The sequence below is a fragment of the Arvicola amphibius genome, chromosome 13, assembly GCF_903992535.2.
Source record: "Arvicola amphibius chromosome 13, mArvAmp1.2, whole genome shotgun sequence".
NCBI classification, from domain to species: Eukaryota; Metazoa; Chordata; class Mammalia; order Rodentia; family Cricetidae; genus Arvicola; species Arvicola amphibius.
In genome coordinates this window covers 54,814,885-54,837,626 of record NC_052059.1, presented here as the reverse complement: position 1 = coordinate 54,837,626, position 22,742 = coordinate 54,814,885, and the positions used below count along the sequence as shown (strand labels likewise).

General features: G+C 42.8%; 1 protein-coding gene across 6 annotated transcripts in view; it reads left to right on the top strand.

Moving 5' to 3' along the window:
* The first annotated feature begins 2,747 nt into the window (after positions 1–2,747).
* The window catches only part of Rcbtb1 (RCC1 and BTB domain containing protein 1), a 40,994-nt gene continuing 20,999 nt past the window's right edge, over positions 2,748–22,742 (top strand). For 2 of the 6 annotated variants that reach the window (XM_038309652.1, XM_038309647.1), the window contains exons 1-5: positions 3,233–3,328; positions 16,156–16,224; positions 16,337–16,506; positions 16,809–16,959; positions 20,769–21,022. In XM_038309652.1, coding sequence (XP_038165580.1) covers positions 16,381–16,506; positions 16,809–16,959; positions 20,769–21,022 — 531 coding nt within the window. In that variant the 5' untranslated portion in view covers positions 3,233–3,328; positions 16,156–16,224; positions 16,337–16,380. Of the gene's footprint in view, positions 2,870–3,232; positions 3,329–16,155; positions 16,225–16,336; positions 16,507–16,808; positions 16,960–20,768; positions 21,023–22,742 lie in introns of those variants that run through there. The other 4 variants (XM_038309649.1, XM_038309648.1, XM_038309651.1 and 1 more) reach the window with 4 other exon arrangements.

The following is a 22,742-nucleotide window of genomic DNA, read 5'->3' as shown; positions in this document are numbered from 1 at the left end:
ACCACTAGAGAGCTCTTAGCTCTATGAAATCTTCAGCCTGCAAAGAGAGTGAGCTCCTGTCTTATCCCGCCTTATATTCCTCTCTAGTGCTGGGATTAAAGGCATGCACCACCACTACCTGGTCTCTATGGTTAACTAGTGTAGTTGCTGAGATTAAAGGTGTGTGCCACCATTGCCTCGCCTGCATGGCTGACTAATGTGACTGTTTTGCATTCTGGTCTTCAGGCAAGCTTTATTTATTAAAAATACAAATAAAATATCTCTACAAGAGAGGCTGAGTAGCTACTAGGTAGCCTTCTGTCCTTGTTTGTGTCTCCCCAAGAGAGTATCCTTCAGCTCTGCCAAAACAAAATAGAAAAAAGTCTGCGCCACTCCAAATCCCTCCCCACTATTTCCAGTGAGCCTCTCTATCTCTTCCAGGTGCCCTCTGATACTCTAGGATCACTTTGTCAATTAGTTGCTGACTCAGCCTCCTGGTCCAAGGTTAATTTTACTTAATGAATGCAGATGCAAACGTGGGATTCACAGAGTGATTGAATACCCCCAACACCTGCCTATCCTATTAAAATAAATGGCTGTCCTTTCCTGTCCTTACTCATGCATGAAATGATCAAAGACATCAATTAAAAAGTAGAGTTGGCATTTATGACGTGATTTTTAAGACAGAGTTAGTAGAGAAGCACTTGAACAGAGCGAAGTATACCTCCACGCACATGTGTGTCTGCTCCCCAAGAGAGCGTGCCATGATTTTCTTTTGTCAGCTGTGGTATAGTCGGGTCTGCGTCTGGGGGCACCTGTTGTTTCTTGTTCTTGTTTTCTGGACACAAGGATATGATGGAAATGTAGGTTTCATAATAGAAGAGAGAGGCTGTCCTCAGAAAGGGAGCCATCTAGAGAGATAGAACAGGACCAAGCCTCAAATGCCTTGGGTCCCCAGTGTCATGACCCGATCGTTGCAGGTTAACTAGCTCCAGCTTCTCCCACAGGCATATGGCTGTCCTGGAGGCTTTTCTCCAGCATGCTCTGTTTTGTTTCATGTAGCTCCTGGGAGGGCTTTCCAGTCTTTTTTGCTAACTGGCTTCTTTCATGTTAATATGAATGTCTTTTTCAATCCCTACCATATTTTGAATGTGTTATAGTTGTATATAAACAATGTTGGTGGTTTCTGAAGTTGCACTCCTAAGGGCTCCTAAGGAATATAGATGAGACTACAGTGAAATCCTGATAGATTTACTATCAGGATTCTGATAGGAACTGGATGGGATTATAGCCGATAGGGGAAAAAAATCTAGACCAAGGATGTGTGGGGAAGTTGGATGTTTTCAATGTTTTCAGAAGTTAATATCTTATGAGAATTCTACATAATGCCTGGGAAAGAAGTAGTATTCAAGGTCAGATACACTCTTGTGGTTCACTGGCATTTAAACATTCTTAGTTGAAAATGTTTCTATATAACGGGAGTATTGTCTCTCTGCAGGCAATCTTTTTTTTTTTTTTTTTTTGATGATGATGATGACGACGCACCCTTTATAATTCCAGCGTTCAGAAGACAGAGGCAGCTGGATCTCTGGGAATTCCAGGCCAGTTTGGTCTATATCATAAACCCTCCACAGGCCAAAAAAATAAATAAATAAATAAATAAATAAAGCCTTCACAAAGACTCAGAAATAAAGGAGAAAGTAGTGTCCCCATAATTACTCCTTCCCACCCTCCCACAGGTCTACCACATTGCCGTTCTTTCGGTGTGGCTACTCCGTTTAGCGGGTAGGATCTAGCCAATTGTCAGTTATTGTAAATCCATACAGTCCTGTTTCAAAGAGTTCAGCGTGAATGAGAGCAGGTGACAGGTGATAGCTTCTTAGGGGAAACACACCATAGCACATTTCCTTGCATTGTGTAATCCCTGTTTTGAATATGCAGTGTTTTGGAAATTGTCTGAATGAACTTCAATAACTGAAAATATTGAGTCTGCAAGAAGGAAGAGTAGGTGGTGTTTGACCTCAATTTTGAAAAACGAGAGGAGACCAATAAGTATTTCAGGAGTTGTTAAAACAACAACAACAACAAAAAAGAGGCAGAGAATCATTACATTGGTAAAAACAGATTTTATTCAGGAACTAGTATAGTACATTAGAATATAGAACAAGGCTCAATTCCTATACTGCAACAATTTCTAAGTAAAGTCTGTTTTTAACCTCTTCACTGCGCAGCTCTTTCCCTTTCTCCTCCTGCTTTTCTTCAGGGAAGGTGGTGATGGTTCTGGACATTGCAGATTGAAGAAAAAGAGTGAACAAATCCAGACAGGCCTACAGCAAGTTAAGGGAAAATGTAATCCACCAAAAGTTTATATACTCAAGAGAAACAAGAATTCTCAAAAGGCAGAAAGCCGTGTTGTCGTCAAAGAAGTTTCAGCGAATAGTAAGGTTTTTGTGGGAACACATCCACTTACTAGGGCCCGTTCTCAAACTAGGGGTTTCAGGTCAGATTTACAGAACGGGTCTTAACTAGCAAAATTACAGCTCTGACGTAGCAACGCAATAATTTTATGGTGTGGGAGGGTCACCACATAAGGAACTGTATTGAAGTGTCACAGCGCTAGGAGGTTGAGAACCACTGGCTTAGAGGCGCACAGAAAAAGAGGGAGATTTGTATTTACTTCTGGGAGCTCCAAGGGGAAAGGTGAGCCTGAACAAGATTGCTTGGATGCTGTGCCAAGAAGTTTGGACTTTATTCTCTAATGCCAAACGGGCGCTCCGAGAGTAGTAGGGGACTTTACAGCCGATAGCGCTCCTTCCCGTTGGCTAGTGCTGCACACGCACTCACGCCCTTTCCGGCCTCAGTTTCCCCGAAGCACTAGAAGTGTGTTGAGGTAAGCAACTTTCAGGATCTTGGCCTCTTTGTCTCCTAGGCCTAGGTGACCCGACTTTCCCTCCGGTGCTTTCAATCCGGGCCAGGGCGGGACGGAGAAACACGTGTTCAGATAAACAGCCGCCTGGAATAGGCGGGGCGCGGGGCGTGGGACGGGAGGAAGGCGGCGATAGCGCCGCCATGCTGGGTAGCCTTCGGTTCCGGTTCTCCCTAGAGAGTAAGTCCTGGCCGGGGCTACTCGTGCCCTCGTAACCCAGCGCCGCGCTTCAGGCCGGGCCTGCCATCAAACTCGAGCCGGGAGGCTTCAGGAGCCGGAGGGCGCGCGCCGCCGGGGCGTCACGTGACGCGAGCCGTCCACGTGACCGGCGGCCCCGGCGCTCGCACCGGGGCTGCGGGCGGAGCCGGCTGCGGCGGCGCCGAGGAGCAGGGGGAGCCGGGGCCCGGCGGAGCGGCGTGGCAGGTAGAGCGGTGCGCGGCGGAGGGGCGGAGGGGCGGGCTGGCGGAGCCCTTGCCAGGCGGCTGCGGAGGCCGGGGATTAGCAGATGCGCTCGCGACCCGGGCGCCGCGCACCCCGCACGCCGGGATATCCCGTGTGTCGTGCGGGAAGCTGCCCCCGGGGTGCGGCGAGCTGAGGAAAGGTCGCCCGCGGCCTGTCGGCGACGAGACACGGCTCCTTCCCCACCGGAGGGGACCGTCGAGGCGGGCCGGTTAGCGGTGGGAAGCTGTCCGCTGCGGAGCCGGGAAGCCGAGGTCTGCCGTTTTACAGGACAGTCGACCTCGCTTTTTAAAAAGAACCCGCAGGGTCTCCCGGGCCTTTGCCCTGTTGTTGACGAGGTCCACGGCTAGTAGGAGGCGCACTCTGGGTTTCTGATGCTGATGTGTGCTGTAGCGGGGATAGCATCAAAAGCAAGGGATGCTGGCAGGCATGAGAAGCCGCTTGGACCCTGACAGGAGGCTAGAGTATGCTGTGAATTCTAACTTCAACTTAAGTCACAACTCTGTTAAGCTTCTCTTCGTATGTGGGTTGGCTTTTAACCTATTGTGTGAGCACCAGTGAATTTATTAGTACTTCTAAGCGGGTCTTTTTCTTTCCCCTCTGAACTTGTGCCTATTGAAGAAGTGATGCCTTCATCTTTTAAGTGTTTCTTCCGCAAACGACTTTTATGGCTTGTCATCCAAAGCGTTGAGTAACACGAATCCCAGAAAATATATAGAAAACCAAAGCTATGGCGCTTGTAGCTTCAAGGTTGTTTTTTTAAGATTTTCGGTTGAGTGTCCGTTTTAGGAGCTGCAAAATATGCGATCTTTATCTGCCGGTGATGAAATTGAAGGGCCGCTTTGTATCCGGTACTTTAAAGAAGCATAGGAAACATGAGTCTAGAGGCCAGACACATTTTTCTTTCCTGCTAGGTTCTATGGGTAAATTTTTAAAATGCTACATTACCTTGTATGTATGTATTGAGGGATGTGATGAGAATTTCTTGACTTTAGCTCGAATGGATTTCCTAGGATGTCAGTTAATAATTTTCTGTTATGTATTTGACTCAAAATATGGACTCGGTTTTCAGGTGTATCTAGGCCACAGTGTACTGTTTGTAAAATGTTTACAAGCAGAGAGAGGAGGAGACTTTAGGAAATGTTAATATGAAGAAGAGTGTACATCGTCTGCAGTTGTACTACCTAGAGAAAACAGTTCGTAGTTTAGGGTGTGAATTCTATTGACTTTGGAAATTTGGGGAGTTGCAGAGTTCACTTAGATTTCAGTTTGTAAACTAGCAAATGTTTGTGGATTCAAGCTTCCAAAGTCTTACTTGACTCTAGAATTTTGATAGTTTGAATAACAGTTCAAGTAACTAGGCTTACTACGGGGGTTTTGAGATAGCGAATATACTCTTTAAAATATGGTCATAGTCGCTGTTGGCAAGATGTGAAGTGACTCCAGGAAGTACTGGAGTTCATTCAGGGAGGCCTTTTCTGGAACCTTCTCTGAAGCCTTAGGGAGTCGGTTGTTTGCAGAGTGTTCCAGGTGTCCAGCTGTTCACTGGAATGGCTTTGTGATGCACTAGAAAAAGTTGTGGCTGTGGAGATGAAATGTGCTTTCTTAGATGGCCCGGCCAATCCTGGGCTCAGCATGGTGGAGGCATCTGGGTGCCATTGCTTACAGCTGCGGGAAGACCTTAGAGCAGCCTCACTGCCTGCTTCTCTCCCCAGCAGGTGGAGATGGTGTTCTCTGCTGCATTTGAATCAAGGCTTTCAAAGGGTGTTCACTAGTTCTAAGAGGCATGGCAGCTTTAGCTTCTGCTCTGGTGAAAGAAGTCGGTGGGCCAACTCCAGGCTGGTAAATTGCGTACCAAGAGATAACCGAATCTCAGCACTTTTGATGTTGAAAGAACCTTGAGTTCAAGGCTGCCTTGAGCTGTGAAGAGACATTGTTTAAAAACTAGGTAATTGGAGCAGCATACTCTCCTGTACCTTAAAACCCTTGGTATCCATCTAGGCCACATATAACTGAGTCCCCAGATTGAACCCTGAGTACAAAATTGTTGTCAACATGTCTGGTACCAGGCTTTGGTGATAAATCTTTATATCTTATTTTGTAACACATAGAAATATACTGAATTAAAGGGAAGACTGTAACTGGCTAAATATAAAAACCAATTTCCTTCTGTGTCATTGGCTATTACTGATGTGATTATTACCACTGGTTTTACTTGAATGCTTTGTGATGTTATCCGAATGATGAATACATGATGTTCCCTCTGTAATTTGTTATTTCATGAAGCTTAGCATGTAGTTTAAATCCTTGTTTTCAAAAGATGTTAGATCTTTCATGAACACATATGTTCACATATAACACATATAAGCAAACTGTCATTTCTATTGTGTTTGGCATCAGACCTTGAGCAAACAGATGTTTTCTTAGGAGTACTTTTGTCTCTGCCTTTGAGAAAGATCCTCTGAGCAGCTTCCTGTTCCGTTTTAGGCTGGAGCTTAAAAAAGAGCAACAGGAAGAGAAATCTTTTTCTTGGAGAAGAAAATTCTGAGATCAGACTGTACCTCTAGACTATAGAATCTAGAGACTTTGGTGTCCAGTTTTGGGGCTCCGCCTCACCTGGCTTATTTTGTTTGTTTCTTTGTTTTTAGGACATGGTCTTATAGTCTTGACTGGCCTGAAACTGGCTATGTAGTCAAGACTGGCCTTGAATTCATAGAGATCTTCCTGCCTCTGCCTCTGCCTCCTGAGTGCTGGAATTAAAGAAGAGTGTCCTTTATCATAGTGTGCCTCACAAGATCTGTTTTCTCCTGCTAACCCTGTAGGCACTTGGGTCGTTTGTTTTCCAACCAGAGCATATGAGTTCAGTATTATTTCTTCACTTATCAGTGGGCTGTCAGAATCTCTATCCTAGAATTGCCAGAAACTTCCGGGCAGTGAAATGAAAGAAGCCCCTTGGGTGACAGGGGCCATTACTGCAGGTTATGCTTCAAGTCAGATAATTTCTGCCTCTTAGGGAAGGACAGCTATAGGACCTTCCATTCTCATCTTAAGTAATGAATTAGAACAAACCAGTTATACAAAATGTGGACACTTGTCAGTGTTGGGAAATTCTAGGACAGTAGTCATGCTGCTTTTAAACGAAGGTGGGAGGGTGATCCTTAATGACCTCTGTACAGGTGGCCTTAGCTGTGGCTGATGAGGAGCAGATGCTGTTCACAGGTGTCAAGTCTTAACCAGACTCGGGGCATGCTTTCCCTTTAATTCTTCCAGTTTGGTCAGCAATCCTTGCAGCTGGGGCAGTGATAGAATTAGTGTCATAGAAAAATTTTGAAATTGAATTTTATTTGTATCCCTTATAACATTGAAGGAGAGAAGTTTTAAGGTGCATTTCTGTTTTAAAGCATTTGAGGTTGGTCTATCTTAGAGGCTGGACCTGAACACACTATGAGTGTTTGATCAGGAGGGATAGCGTCTCGGTAAACCAAAGCCCACCAGAATAGGTATGAAAGAAGGTCCGATAGGTAACATTTGGCTCTACAGTAAGCCAAAGGATTTCTTAATCTTATGCTGTAATACAGTCGGATGATAGTTGCAAGTTGTACTCCAAAAAGTTTGCCCCAAACCCTGGAACCCTTTTATTAGAAAGTTTTCCTAGAATACGGATACAGTGAACTTAGAAATGGAGACAACAACCATATTGTAAAATCTTTATGCACAGATGGGCACTTAGAGCTGGGCAGGGCGGCACATTCGTGTCTGATCAGAAAGGAAGAAAAAGAGGCTTGCTCTAGAGAGAATACATTGTTTTTTCCTAGGGAAATGCTTATGCTTTATCATTATTTATTCCTGAGCATTTGACCTCTAGAATTTCATATGCCAGCATTTCTGTGACAATTTTCGTATAATGGTCCTATTTTGCTGATTTAGCACATGGTTGTGTCATGGATTGTGTACTTGCTGTCTCCCCTCATTTGCTTAGTCCAGTGTGTTTTTTACATTCGGGGTTTCCACGTGGAATCAGGATCTCTATCAGGGCTTTGACCTTCAGAGGGTGTGGGCCATGATTGTATTGCTCTTTACAGCGTCCTTAGCTTGACTGGTATCTAGGGTGATTGCAGAGGAATTGGTTAGCTATACTGTTAATTTGGTTCACATTATGACTTTGTGTTGGAGGTTTTGTGAGCCCCTTAGACTTTATCAGTAGCCCATGAGCTACAAAAACAGCTGAGTTGTGAGGCAGCTTAGCTTCTTAAACTGACGACACAAATCACAACCCATTCAGTCTATGAAACAGAAACACTGTGGTAGGAATCTTCATCATGTATCTTAAGTGCTTAATTAAGCACAGCTGGAATTTAGAGGCCTTGTGTATTTGGCATTGAGGCTTCTAATAGCGTAAGTCTGGCTTTAGAGGAGATGCTGGGAATATCCAGCCGATGGAGTCCTGTGCTTTCCCTGTCCAGTGTTTCCATGTTGGAGAAGGTGGAGACTCCTTCCTGCTCCGCAGATCACACCCAATTGCTTAGAATTCTGGTGCTGTCTTTGAAGAGTTGCTTTCTTTACTCTCTTTTCCTTAGTAGCTTTCAGGTCAGCGGAAAAGCTGTTCAGAGGGAGAAAGTCCTGTTGGTGACATCATTGCCTTTGTTCCAAATACGTTCTGGTTGGTCTGGGAGAGGAGCCCTGAGGTCTATGAAAGACATACACTTATAGGTCAGCCGTACATTCTTAGTATTTTTAAAATATTGAGTTATTACATCAAAAACAAACTTTCTTGTACTATTGATCTCAACTTCCTGTTTTTCAAACTCTGTAAACATAGTCAAATATGTTTTTTGCCAGGTCATCAAAATAAATTTTTTTTCCGCGTCTTGGCCTTAATACTTGATTCCTAGGGGAAAGTAAAATAAATGGGCTCTTAAGAGGGCACAGGGGATTGATTCACTGCTCCTTCGGCCATCTAGTTCTAAATGTAGGGTTCTAAATTTGGGAGGTTTGTATTTCCTGAATTTACTTTTGAGAATAGGAAATAAAATAATCTTTCCTCAGTATGCCACAGGCTCTCTGAAAAAGCCATGGTTGGGAGTGGGTTATTGATCTGCAATGCTAACGGACAGAGAGGAGGCAGGCTGTTTTCAGTGCCAAAGAACCAACTGGGTGAAAGGTGTTCAAAGTCGTCTTCTGCCTCTGCTTGTCATTTCTCTTTTCTTTCCGTTATTATCACCAGAAAAAAAATAACATGTTAATGCTGTTGATGAGAAAGCATTTTCTAGAAAAAAATACAGGTTAGGAAAAATAGCAAAAATGACTTTCTTAGTTAAGCATACAGGAATAGCTATTGAATATGGTGGATGTGCTAATTACCCCTCCTGGTTGTGGTTATCAGTCCAGCCCTGGGAAGAGTCATTGCCTTTGCCATCTTACTGGTTCTGTTATATTGCTGTATGTGCTGGAAAAGCCTTTTTTTCTGAAAAATTCTAAGAAATTATTTCTTTTAGAAATGTTCTTTTGAATATATCTCTAACCTGTATTTAATATTCAAAAGAGAATTAATGAAATATAATTATACTTTTGCAGATGCATCTTTTTAGGATTGAAACCTTTTATGCTTAATTTTAATAATGTATACTTGAATTTACTGAAGGATTAATGTAAACCTGTTATTGCTTGGATTTTTCTTGAGGCAGGGATTCAGATCTCCCAGGCTAGTGTCAGACTCACTTTGTAGCCAGAGGAGAACCTTGAACTTGTGATCATCCTGCCTCCACCTCCAGAGTAGCTGGTGCTGAGATTACATGTGTGTTTACCATGTCCCGTTTTATGTGGCATGTGGTGCTGCTATTGAGCCCAGGCTTCTGTGCATGCCAGACAAGCACTCTAGCAAGTGGACTGTATCTCAGCCCATCAGATTGCTGGAGTTTTTAAGATTATGGTGAAATATATGTAACATTAAGTTTACTCTTTTTTTTTTTTTTGGTTTTTCAAGACATGGTTTTTCTCCTTAAAAGCCCTAGCTGTCCTAGAACCAGCTCTTGTAGACAAGGCTGGCCTCAAACTCAGAGATCCGTCTGCCTCTGCCTCCTCAGTGCTGGAATTAAAGATGTTCACCACTACCACTCAACTAAACATTTTTATCTTTTAAGACTTTATGTATATGAGTATTTTTCTACACTGCATGTGTGTGTGCCTGATGTGTACTCCAGGTCCTCTGGACCCAGAGTTACAGATAGTTCTGGGTCACCATGTGAGTGCTGGGACCAAACCCTGTCCTCTGCTAAAGCAGCCAGTGCTCTTAACTGTTGTCGTCGCTCCAGTCCTGTATCATTTTTACCATTTGTAAATGTCTAATGACATTAACTACATTGGTAATTTTGTTCAGTTACCCTACCATTCATCTCTAGAACGTTTGCCATCTCAAATTAAAACTGTACCCACGGGGCTGGAGAGATGGCTCAATGGTTAAGAGCATGGCCTGCTCTTCCAAAGGTCCTGAATTCAATTCCCAGCAACCACATGGTGGCTTACAACCATCTGTAATGGGGTCTGGTGCCCTCTTCTGGCCTGCAGGCATACAAGCAAACAGAATAATGTATACATAATAATAAATAAATAAATATTTTTTAAAAACTGTACCCACGGAGCAGTAACCATCCCTCCTATTTCCTCTGATGCTCAGTTCTTGACAACCACTGTTCTTTCATTCTTTGTTTTTTGAAACAGGGTCTCACTGCATAACCCTGGCTGGCCTGGAACTTACTGTGTAGACCAGCCTGGCCTTGAACTCACAGAGTTCCTCCTGCCTCTGCCTCCTGTGTGCTTCTGATCTGACTGTTCTAGATACCGCACAGTGGAACTGTATATTTGTCCTGTGTGATTAGCCTGTTTCATAGTAATACAGTAACTTCAAAGTTTATCCTTGCTGTAGCATGTTCAGGATTTCTTCCCAAGGTGAAGTTTATGGGTATGTCACATTCTTCTTAACTATTCACCTGTCAAATAATATTGCTTGTCCACTGCTGCATAATGGAGTTTGTGCTTTTAATTCTTTTGACTATACTAGAAGTGAATTTGTTAGATCATATTTCATTCATTTGAAGAACTGTGTCATCATCTTACATTCCACCTTTTTTTGAGACAAGGTCCTGTTATGTAGCCCAGGTTAGCTTTGAACGTTGAATCCTCATCTCTAGGTTCCTGAGTGCTGAGGTTATAAGCATGTGCTTCCATGCCCAGCTTGATACTCCTATGTTTTAAATTTTTGTTAATAATTTTAGAGATTTTAGCATCAGTGCAATGATTCTCTGGGTAAAAGCACTTCCTGTGCAAGCCTGGTGACCAAGATTCAATCGTTGGAACTCAGGAAAGAATGAGAGAAGCAATCCCATAAAGTTCTCTAACTTCCACATGTGCACACACACCATGCAAACTACATATGAGGATATTAGTAATACATGATTTTAACTATAGATTTGTGGTTGTGGTGTGTGTGTGTGTGTGTGTGTGTGTGTGTATTTGGAGGCCAGAGATCAATTTTGGGACTCTTCCTCTATTCCTCTGGGCCGAAGTCTGTCACTGAGCCGTCATAACAATCAATCACTTTCCCACTGAACCTTGCCCCCGACTCCCAACTTTAGAGATTGTTGTCTAAACAGTCTACTATTCTAGGTTAAAAACCTAAGACAGGAATAAATCTTAAAATTCTTGAAGAATTAGAGACTAAAACATAAATAGATGTGATGTGAGGACAGGGTCTGACTGGGGCTCCTGTCACCCCACTGATCATCATGGATGAGTTGGCTGATTGGCCACCTAGGCAGGTGTTTCCTCCCTCCCTTATGGCTCATGTGCTTCCTCCTGAAACTGCATGCTTGGCCCTGCATGGTGGGTGACGACCTCCCCCATGAATAAAGGAAGATGGGTTCTCCTGTGCTAGAACCTTCAAACAATTCCCAAATAGTTAAACTTACATTTTTATTTAAATAGTGCATATTTAAAGGCTGTAAATTTTGGGCTGGAGAGATGGCTCAGAGGTTAAGAGTATTGCCTGCTCTTCCAAAGGTCCTGAGTTCAATTCCCAGCAACCACATGGTGACTCACAACCACCTGTAATGAGATCTGGTGCCCTCTTCTGGCCTTCAGGCATACGCACAGACAGAATATTGTATACATAATAAATTTTTTAAAAAGGCTGTAAATTTTTACTTTTTATTTCATGAGTTTATATGATATATGTGGGGGGGCACATGCCACAACAGCATGGAGATCAGAGGACAACTTCATGGAGTTGGTTCTCATCTACCTTTATGTGGCTTCCAGGAGTTGAACTCAGTTTACCAGGCTTGCATGGCAAACGCCTTTGCCTTCTTAGCCATTTTTGCTGACCCTAAAATACTTACCTGTATTGGTCAGAAAGTATTGGAGAAATCTGAGGATATATTTTTAAAATATAAAGAAATATCTCCTGTAACCTGTAGATACGTGTTAACCTTTTCTTTGTATTCAGAACTGTAACTATACAGTGCATAGTACTTGGTGACATGGCTGCTAAATCTCACAGGTGCTTTTTGTGTGTTGTGTTGATTTTATTTTGAACTTGACGAAGCACATGGTTTGGCTATGTAAGATTTTCCTGAGTGTCTTTTTCTGTGATGTTTCCTTAGGAGTGGCTTGGTTTGTAGGTCGCAGGATTGCATGAGAGAGGACAGCATGGGGTTATGTGTCTGAGGAAACATGACTGAATATTTTCAACACCTTACACAGCCCATGCCTGTTGGAGGCTGGGCTGTGCGGGCCAGTTAAAGCTGCCTTCTGTTAGCAGTGACTCTTGAGCACTTCAGTAGAATCACTTCATGTCTTACCCTGTGAAGCCTTTGAGATGAAGTAAGCGAAGTTTAATTGAACTGTATTTACATTCTTTTAAAAATGAGGCTAGGAAGGGCTGGAGTATTGAGCCAGTGGTTAGGAGCATGTGCTCCTGATCTTGGAGAGGACACAGGCTCGTTTCCCAGCAGCCACATCAGGTTCTTACAGTTTCCTGTCGCTGGAACTCCAGGGGGATCCTACACTTCTTGCCTCCATGGGTACTTGCGTTCATGTGCACATGCATACATACGCAATTTTAAAAATAATAAAAATAAATCTTTAAAGTGGGACTTGGGGGATGGCTCGGTAGGTAAAGTGCTTTGCTGTGCACACATGAGTTCATGTCACATAAAGAGCAGATTGTGGCAGTGTTGGCCTGTAATCCTAGTGCGGGTGTGTGTGTGGGGAACAGGTGCATCCTGGAGACTTGCTCCAGACAGTCTAGCCTGTCAGTGAATTCCAGGTTCAGAGAAGAGAGGGAGACACCTGACCTCAACCTCTGGCCTCCACATGCACATGCATAGATGTATGCACCTGCATATATGTGCCTACTTACCACATACCCCAATAAGTAAATTAATATGTTTATAATTATACGATTGCATAATTAATAACCCATGCTAATAGCAAATCTGTCAATAATTGTGTTTCTTGTTTGGGCCAGCCTAACTGATATTGCTCTTTATATAATAGACAATGATCTTGTTAGCCAGGCTCGTCTCAAAGACAGGGTCCTACTTGACCAGTATTAGCACTGACTTTCATGCACTCAAGAAATCCCCCATAGATGTTCTTTTTTTCCCCCAGTTTATTTATTTTTTATTAAAAATTGCCATCTCCTCCCCTCCTCCTCCCCCTTCCCCCCCCTCCCCTCCACCCATACCCCCACTCCCTCCCTCTCCAGGCCAAAGAGCCATCAGGGTTCTCTACACTATGTTGAGTCCAAGGTCCTCCCAACTCCCTCCAGGTCCAGGAAGGTGAGCAATATGTTGAATATGAATTATGCAGTTTTAGAACAGGAATTATATAGTTTTAGAACAATTTTGAGAAACCAAGCCTCAGAGAGATAAATGTATCACACTGACTAGAGAATGTAAATGTGAGCCTAAAGCACAGACCTTGCTCAGGACGTTGTCCCTGCTCTACATGAAGGTCTCTGGTGATACTCTTCCTTGTGTTGTGGGGTGGTGTGCCTGCGGAGATGTCTGAGCAGTTTCTTTTATTGACTCTTAAAAAATACCAGCCTTTGGAGAAATGCCTTGTAAAATAAAGCTTCACCTAATTTAGCCACATGCAAACTCAGCTCATAAAATTAACCCTCATTTAGAAAGTAAACTTGATCTTGAAGGGAATTGCCAGGCCCTGAAGGCAGAGTTGCCAGTCTCAGAGTAATTGTACCTTGGAATTCTTGTGGTTTCAAGCGCTGATGCCCTGTGTTGTGTCTCTGAGGAGCAGAGTGAGTCAGTCTCTCACCGCCCCCTGGCATGCCTGATTTGTGTGTGTGCGTGTGTGAGAGAGACAGACAGACAGACAGAAAGACATCGCAGGCTGCTCTCAGAATCGTTGTGCAGGTGAGGATGCCTTTAAATTTGTGATTCTGCCTCCATTCTATCATGTTGGAACTAAAAGGACTGAACCTAGGGCTATGTGCTTATAGGAAAGGACTATATCAATTTAGCTATAGTCCATAGCCTGTGGATCTTGAATTTAACAATTTTTAAATTACATTTTTTAAAAAAAACTTTGTGGGAAGATGTGAATGTGCCATGGTGTGCATATGGAGGACATAGGACAGCTTTGGAAGTTGGTCTGTCCTTCTACCATATGCAGGGCATAGGACAGCTTCGGAAGCTGGTCTGTCCTATGAGTCTTATGGGTTGAACTCAGGTCCTCAGGCTTGACAAGAGGTGACCAGTTTTCACCAATCATTGAACAGTTTTGCTGACCCTGAATCATATGTTTTCAATAAATTGTATATCATAAAATTCTGAATGGTTAAGAAGAATTCTGTGTGGTTTGCATTATAAAAGAAAAGGATGCTTTTGAATTTTCTTGACAACAACCTGCTTGGAGGCATTTACATCACACATGGCTTCTGCCCCATTTGTTCTGTAAGAGGCAGAAACCTGACATTTTGGGGACATTTCTTCCTGCTCACTCCTCCTCTCTTCTCTTTCCTTCCTTCTTTATCTTCCATGTCCCCCTCTATGTCTCTGTCTTGACAGTAACCCTGCTTACAGATCAAGGGTAACAGCTGCCGATCTACATTTATGGTGAGTCATAAAGGACACTTTGAAATAGTTGTCAAGGGGAAAGAAATTATTAAACCTGGGACCCAGAAGTTTCAATTTTAGGAATTTAGACATTTACGTATCAAATGCGACATTTTCTCAGTACTGTATGCAAACAGTACTTTGTGTTCTAGAATAAAACTGCCAAGTACTTAACTGTGTATTAGTAAGAGGTAAGCAAATTGCTACATCAGTATAATGGAATACCTCCTAAGGTTGAAATGATGTAGCTCTCCTATTGCTAAGTGGGAGCAATTTCCATTAGTAAGATGGGGATAAAGGGGATATTTGTGCTTTGTTCTAAAACACATACATGCCATGTACACACACGCAGATCGTGTACACGCACTCACTCACTATGCTCGCGGGTATTCACTACCCCGGAAGGAATTACAAACCACTAATAATAGTGATTGCTTTCACATAGAAGAATTCTCTTTCTAGTATTCTTTTGTACTATATGGAACAGTTTTCTTGTGCTTATGTGTTTTGCCTTCTCCCAATGTCCTTAAGAATGCTTAGGTTTCATGCCTGGCTGCAGTGACAGACACCCCTAGTGATGTTCTGTGGTGTTCGCCCCTCCTTGGCTGTGTGATATGTTCAGATCAGTGCTGTTAGAAGTGTGGATGCCAGGAGCTGAGGCATTGGCTGGTGTGCTGAAGCGCAGAGCACTCTCAGAGAATGTCTCGGGTAGGGAGATGTTAGAGCAGAGAACTGCCTTTCCTGGCTGCTTTCAAAGAGCAAAGGGTGAGAAACGGGAGCTTGACAGTTTTGGGTCCTCATTAGGAAAGCCTGGTTTTGTTCTGTTTGCAGAGGTGAGAGCTGAGTGGAAATTTACTAGCTTGATGGGGTTTTGTGTTTACACAGACTCCCCTTCTTTTCAGCCTTGCAGAGATAAGAGCCCCACCTAGGATTCTTTGCATAAAGCTCCATAAACAGAATCATATCTGCTTCATTTAGGGCACAGTTTAAGCTAAGCAAACCGGGCCTGAAGTTCAGAGTCACCAGCTCAGCACCCAGATGGGAGTAAACTGTTATCTTTGTAAATGTGAGGTGAGGGCTGCGTGTCAGTATGTAGACAGTTTCATTCAGTTCCTCTTGCAGCTTTGCCTCCCTCGGCTCTCTGAGGAGGGTTACCACATTCTTGTCGTGAAACAGTGGCTCTGTGTGCCAGGCAGTTTCTGCAAGAAATGAGTTTTTCAGGTACCCTGGGTTTGGGCATGTGTGAGCGTGGAGGTGGAGATAATGCTCTGACTTTTCTAATTCCCTCCCTTTCCTGGTTAAGACTGACAGACAATTTATGATGGTAATTTTTTGTTTTGTTTTGTTTTTGAGACAGTCTCTGTTATATAGCTCTGGCTGTATTGGAACTTTGCTCTATATCCCAGGCTGACCTCAAACTCACAAAGATCCACCTGTCCCCACTCCAGAGTGCTGGGATTAAAGGCCTGCACCACAATGCCTGGCTTAGTATTGTAATATTTATCTGAATCCCTAAGTGAAATGTCCCTAGGAGAGTCCAGATCCATGTAGGTAGCCAGCTTTCTCTTTGTTAGATACAATATGTGCATGTGTGTAACAGTAAGTCTGCTGGAATTTGGCAAGAGAAACTCCTTATAGTATGCTGTGCTCTCATTTCAGGGAGAGGCCTGGTTTTGAAGGCTAGAGGATTGGACAGACTGAGGAAGTATTTGTTGCATTTCCATAAAGGTGGGTCTGGAATTATCTCTTGGTAGCTTTTATTAATAATTAGTGAAACTCTTATTAAAGTTTGCTTAGTGGTTATTACTTTTTTCTTGAAATACTTCTTTAATTCTTGCAGCAGAGATGTCAGCTTATTTATAGGAATCACCCAAAGCCAGAGTCATGGTGGATGTAGGAAAGTGGCCAATCTTCACTCTGCTCTCACCCCAGGAAACTGCATCGATCAGGAAAGCATGTGTCTTTGGTAGTTCTGCCAACGAGGCAATCTATGTCACTGACAAAGATGAGGTAAGACTGGAGTTTAGTTGGGGCCTGTTTTGGGGTTGGACTTTGGGGTAGGTTTGGGATGAAGAGAACCTGAACTTCAGGATGGGTAACTCTGATGCATCCCAGTCTTCTGTTCAAATGCCTTCTGTTCTGTAGTATGGACTAGTACTGCAAAGCCTGAGTGTTCTCAGCAGAGGCTGGACATTTTTTGCTGTATTAGTCTCTTCTTGCTGCCTGGGCTCAAACTAGACTTGAATGTACCTTATTTTCTGAGCAGGGAAAGGAGCTTTACGTGTGATTAGACAAAGGTATTTGTTTTCTAGGTCTTCGTGTTTGGACTGAACTATAGTAACTGTCTAGGAACTGGAGACAACCAGAGCACTCTGGTGCCCAAAAGACTAGAAGCCTTGTGTGGAAAAAAGATCAAAAGCCTTAGTTATGGGAGTGGCCCCCATGTCCTCCTCAGCACTGAAGGTAAAGAGGGAAAACTCTGGCGCTGGGGTTTGTGAGTAATTGAACAGTTCATTCTGAGCCAAGAAAAAGTGCTGTATCAAGTAACTAACTTTGAATTGTTCTTTGTTTGTGGGAGAGTATATAATTAAGATAAAATTTAGGACACTCGAGGACAATTGGGATAGCAGCAGTGTGTCTTGTATACAGACATTCTCTAAGATTCTTAGACTTCCAGTGTGAATTGCAGAATGCTGGAAAGGTCAAAGGATGTGCTTCCTCCAGTCTGATTTTTTTCAGTGAATGTGTGGTCACAGGGTAACTTTGAGAAGGTTTCTTTTATATATTTTTTAAACTTATTTTATTATTATTTGAACTATATGTATAAGCAGTGTGGAGGATGTACATGCTAGCACAAGGCCTACAGAGGCCGGAGGTGTTAGATCCCCATGGAGCTGGAGTTACAAGTGGTTGTGAGCCATGTGATTTGGGTGCTGGGAATTGAACTTAGGAAGAGCAGTACATGCTGTCAACCACTGGACCGTCACTCCAGCCCTCTTTGGTGTATTTCTATAAACACACATAATCTGGGTTTTCTCCTTTATGTAATTGCTGAATCTTGAATCAAGATATCTTAGTTTATTCTGAAGACCATCCATATGGGTGCCATATTGAAGGGCGAGAAGAGATGGACAGATTCTTGTCCTTTAGGCTGCCTCACCGAGGTCACCAAAGAAGCGTAGCTGTTCTCCTTGGTAATTGTCTGTACTGTGGGCAAGCAGCACTCTGAAAGTTTGTCACGTGAAACTGCTTCCCTTTGGGTTTTAGGCCTTTTATCCCTTACAGAGGCCCTCAGATTTTGTTAGATGGTCCTGTAGGGCAGCCTGTGGGAGACAGTGCATCTCTGCTTTGTGTCTGCACTAGGGAAGCCTCAGCTCCCATGGGTTCTGCCTCAGCCTCTGTGGCCACCTGACTTCCAGTGCCTCCAATCTGAATCCACTCCATGTTCTCTCCATCTCTCTCAGTCCCCACACAGCAGTCTGACGGGATTTAAGCAGAGTATGGTAGCTCTGTCACACCTGCTCTATGTCATCTTGTGGCTGCCACCACTCGGCCCTGTCAGCTGATATTCTACCAGCTGGTTCACTCTTACCCATCATGGCCTAAGGGTTTAAAGTTTTCAAACCAGCAGTCATAACCAGTGCTTGATATCTGACCCTAAATACTGAAGAACATTTTTAATATTGCAAACACATTAAAAGACATACTTTCAAATTACTGCCTTTCTTTAAAGTTGTGACCTTTGGAATATGTCATGATTCTTTTGAAATTATGCTATAGTCTAGACAATATATTTTAAGTATCTTGAGTATTAAATTTAGTATACAAATAATTAGGGCTTGATGAGGAATATTTTCTTTTTGTTTAATATTTATAGTATATTTTATGCAATATATATTAAGCACACTATATATTGTGTGCCATATCTATGATTGATTACAGTATCTATATTATGTGGTTATAACCAATCAAATCATTTTAAAAACTTTGTACGTGTGTTCATGTTTGAGCTCAGGTAGGTATAGGGTGTGGGTATGGGGGTTGGTGGAGATTCAACTACTGTTTAGAAGGAACCACTTTAAGTCTTCAGCTGTCTCTTTAGGAATCTGATCTCTCATTGTGTATGTGTGTGAGTGTGAGCACGTGTGCCACAGCATGCATAGGAACTGAGAGGATAACTTTTGGAATTGTTCTCTCTTGGGCTTGCATTTTTGGGTAACAAGTACCTTTGCACACTGAGCCGTCTTGCTGGCCCATCGTTCTACCTTATTGAGGCAGTCTCTTGTTTCTGCTGTGCTGTGTACTCCCCTGGCTTCTGGGAGATTCTCCTGTCTCTGCTTCCATCCTCCTGTAGTGCTGATTACCCATGTGTGCCATCACATCCAGCTTTTCTTTTCATTTTTTATGTGGGTTTTCAAGATTGTATAGCATGAGCTTTTGCCCACCGAGCTATTTTCTTTCTGATTCTTAAAGTAAGGTACTTATACTGAGTTTCCAGTTTTGGGTATTGCTTTCAGCTTTGTATTGGGGCAGATAGAATTTAGCTCTTTGTCGTCTGTCTTTCTTGCCTTTATCCTTTAAACACATGGATACTAGTATTTTGGTTAAATTAGTGTTGATGTTTTCATTATTGGGGACTATGTAAGTATTTTTTATAGCGAAGCCTTTCCCTTCTTGTATGACCCCCACTTCCACTTTCTGAGCTTGATAATTGCTTGCGCATTTTCACTTACTGACACCTATGTACATCTATCATTAACATGTGTCCACCTCTTACAGAGTAGCATGTATCAGATGCTCTCTGGAGCCTCGTCTCTCCTCCAGAACTGCTAATCTTGACTGGTTACACTCCCAGACTGCCTGCACAGGTGCCAGCACTATCATCCTCAAAAGTCTCTTCACTTTTTCCTCTCTAGTCCCTTTTTGTATATGTGTGTCTCCTTGAATTCTACCCTTAGCTGGGAAACACATTCTCTAGAACTTTTCAAGAAAAGGATCTGAGAGAAATTCTTGAGTCTTTCCCTCTCACAGATGTGACTCAGTGGCTTGGCTGACATCAGAATCCTAAGGTGGGAGTCTGTTTTCTCATCATTTTCAAGTCCTGGTGCTTGTTAAGATTTAGCACGGACACTAACTCCTTTCAGACCTCCACTCTCTCCTTGTGTGAGTGCACACCTGTGCGCACATGTGGAGGCAGGAGGTCAGTGTTCTCTATTCCTTTCCACCTGTATCTTTGAGACACGGTCTCTCGCTGAACCTGGCGTTCATCCACTGACTAGACTGGTTGTCCCATGAGCCCCTGGGCTCCTCCTGTTTTGCCTCCCAGCCCTGAGATCACCGTGTATGCCGCTGGACCCTGATTTTTACAGATGTGCTAAAGTTTGGCTCAGTTATTCATGCTTGTGTTGCGAGCACTTTATCCATAGAGCCATCTGCTCAGCCCCACTTGTACTCCTTTGTGTGTGACTGTTTCCTCCTTTTTTGACCATTAGAGAAATCTTTTTCTTTATTCCAAATATTTTTAAGGAGTCATGATTGCTCTGGAGTGGGAACATTTAGCTTATTAGTAATCTGTAGGTCCTGCCTTCATCTCTAGAAAACATTTTTATAACTTTTCATAGATAATTTTTTTTCCTGCTCCATTCTTTTTGGACTTTTTCTTATATAAAAGAAATTCTGATCTAATTTTCTTTTATATGTGTTCTGGAAAATTAACTTACTAAAACCATGTATAAATAAATTTTACTTACACCCATGTTTGTACAATGTCTGTCTGTGTGTGTGTGTGTGTGTACCCCAAGTCCTCACCCAATTCTTGCAGCACCACACAACCCAGTCCCAACTGGTGATAACAGAACCACGACATATTCTTGCTATGAATTTCTCATAACTGATGGCACATCTTTTTTGAGTTTTCAGCTGGAGTTGGCTCTGCACCCACTTCCCCTTTTGTAGCTGCTGGTTGATGCCTTTTCTGGTTTGCTTTGCTCGTTACAGTATCTGTCTGCTTTCCATCTCCAAAGTTTTGTCTCACATAGCCCAGGCCGTCCTCAGATGCATCATGTAGCCAAGAGTGACCGTGAACTCAAGATCCTCTTATCCTATTGCAAGAGGCCAATATAAAGAAGCCTATTTTTATACGTAAATTTTGACTTTGACCACCAAATTGATCTTGTAGATAGGTGCCAAGTCTTTTGATGAAACGTTTGCTTCTGTCCTCTATATTCTGTAATCCTTCGCTCCCTGACTCCCTATTAGTGGCTCTCTTACAGAGAGAAGGGCACAAATGCAAGAGCAATGGAAGTTACAGGGGTTACCAGTTCTGTCGGAGCTAGTGCTTCATGTGCTTGTGTGTTTAGATGGAGTTGTCTACGCCTGGGGCCATAATGGATACAGCCAGCTGGGGAATGGGACCACCAATCAAGGCATTGCTCCTGTCCAAGTCTGTACTAACCTCTTGATCAAGCAGGTGGTTGAGGTAGCCTGTGGTTCACATCATTCGATGGCTTTGGCAGCTGATGGAGAGGTAAGTGTGCACTTTGATTCCTTTTAAAGAATTGTCGTAAACTGCACAGTACAAAGCTTCCTATCATAAGCATGTCGAACACACAGCTTGGTAGCATTAAGTTCATTCGCACTGTTGGCCCTGTCCACTCACAGACCTCTTCCATCTAAAAAGCTGAAGTTCCAAATCTGTTAAATGTCAGTTCTCCTTGACACTACAACTGCGACACTGTAGGTCCTGCCTGTGCATAGAACCGGATAATATCTGTCATTTCGTGACCGACTTCACTTAGCATAGTGTCCTCAAGTTCATTTATTTCTCTGGTGTGTGACAATTTTGTACATAGATGTACAACGTATCTTAATCCTCTCTACCTCACTCTTCCATTCTTCTAGGCCCCTCCAGCATGCTACCCCTACCTTTATGTCTGCTTTTTGGGTTAGTGCTCCTGGACTATTGACTGATCTTGTTGCCTTAGTCCTGTGTAGGCAGCCATAACTGCAATGAGTTCACTAGTGCAGCCTCTGTGTTATGTCCACAAGACATTTCACAGTATTCTTCCAAGTATTTCTTTTTCAAGATTTAATAACATTGTATATATGTTACATTTTGTCCATGTGTGTGTGAAAGGGGTATTGGGAATTGAACCCATGGTTTCACATATACTTGGCAAGTACTCTACCCTAAGCCTATTTCATTCACCTTGATGTATATATGGGGCATTTCCACTATACAGCCATTGTGAAAACCCCTGGTTTTACTTACTAGACTTTGTAGTTAAAAACAAACAATAAAACACATGCGAATACATTCTTTCTCCAGTAATACTTGTGTCGTGTCATCAGAATCACCCTTAGCTGAATTTGATGTGTACGTGTCCATGGTCCCAGCACTGAGGACTTAAAACCAGGATGGAAATTTCTAGGCTAGTCTGTGTTGCAGAGGAAGAGGAAAAAAAAATATTTTTTTATTTGCATTGTTGTTTTGCCTGCATGTATGTCTTTGTGAGGATGTCAGATCTTGAAGTTACAAATGCTTGTGAGTTGCCATGTGGGTGCTGGAAATTGAACCTGGGTCCTCTGGAAGACCAGTCAGTGTGCTCTTAATATTTGAGCCATCTCTCCAGACCTTAAATAAGTTTTTAATTGCATTTATTTGTGTATTTATTTGGGGGCTATGCCATGGTGTACATGTAGAGGTCAAAGGGCAACTTGTGGGAGTCGGCTCTCTCCTTTTATCATGTTTGGGGATAGAACTCAGGTGTCTTACCTGCTGAGTTGTCTTGTTGGCCTCAAAAAAAAAAAAATCCCTTTGCTGTCATGAAGTCAAGCCTTCAGCAGCTCAGGAATAGGGGGGGAGCCACGGAGTTGGTGAACTAATTACTCAATTTGACATTTCTGTCTGAGTAAAACTTAACTTTCCGGGGCTCATGAAAAAGGGAAATAAACACACACACACACACCTTTAGGGTCTTTCTATCATCTTCTTTCATTTCTTTATTTCTCTTCTTATCTCTATCCTGATGTATCCCTTCTGTATCTTCTTAAGTTTTCCCTTATAACTTATATACCCCAGCAAAATCTTTGAATCAGTATAAAAATTACAATGTGGTTACATTCTGTCTTTAAGTGAACAATTACAATGAAACAGCAGCATGTTCTCCATGTCCCATGCATGAGTAAACATCTTACGTATTACAGGTGAAAAACAAATTATCCCCAAGGGCCCAAATATATTCAAA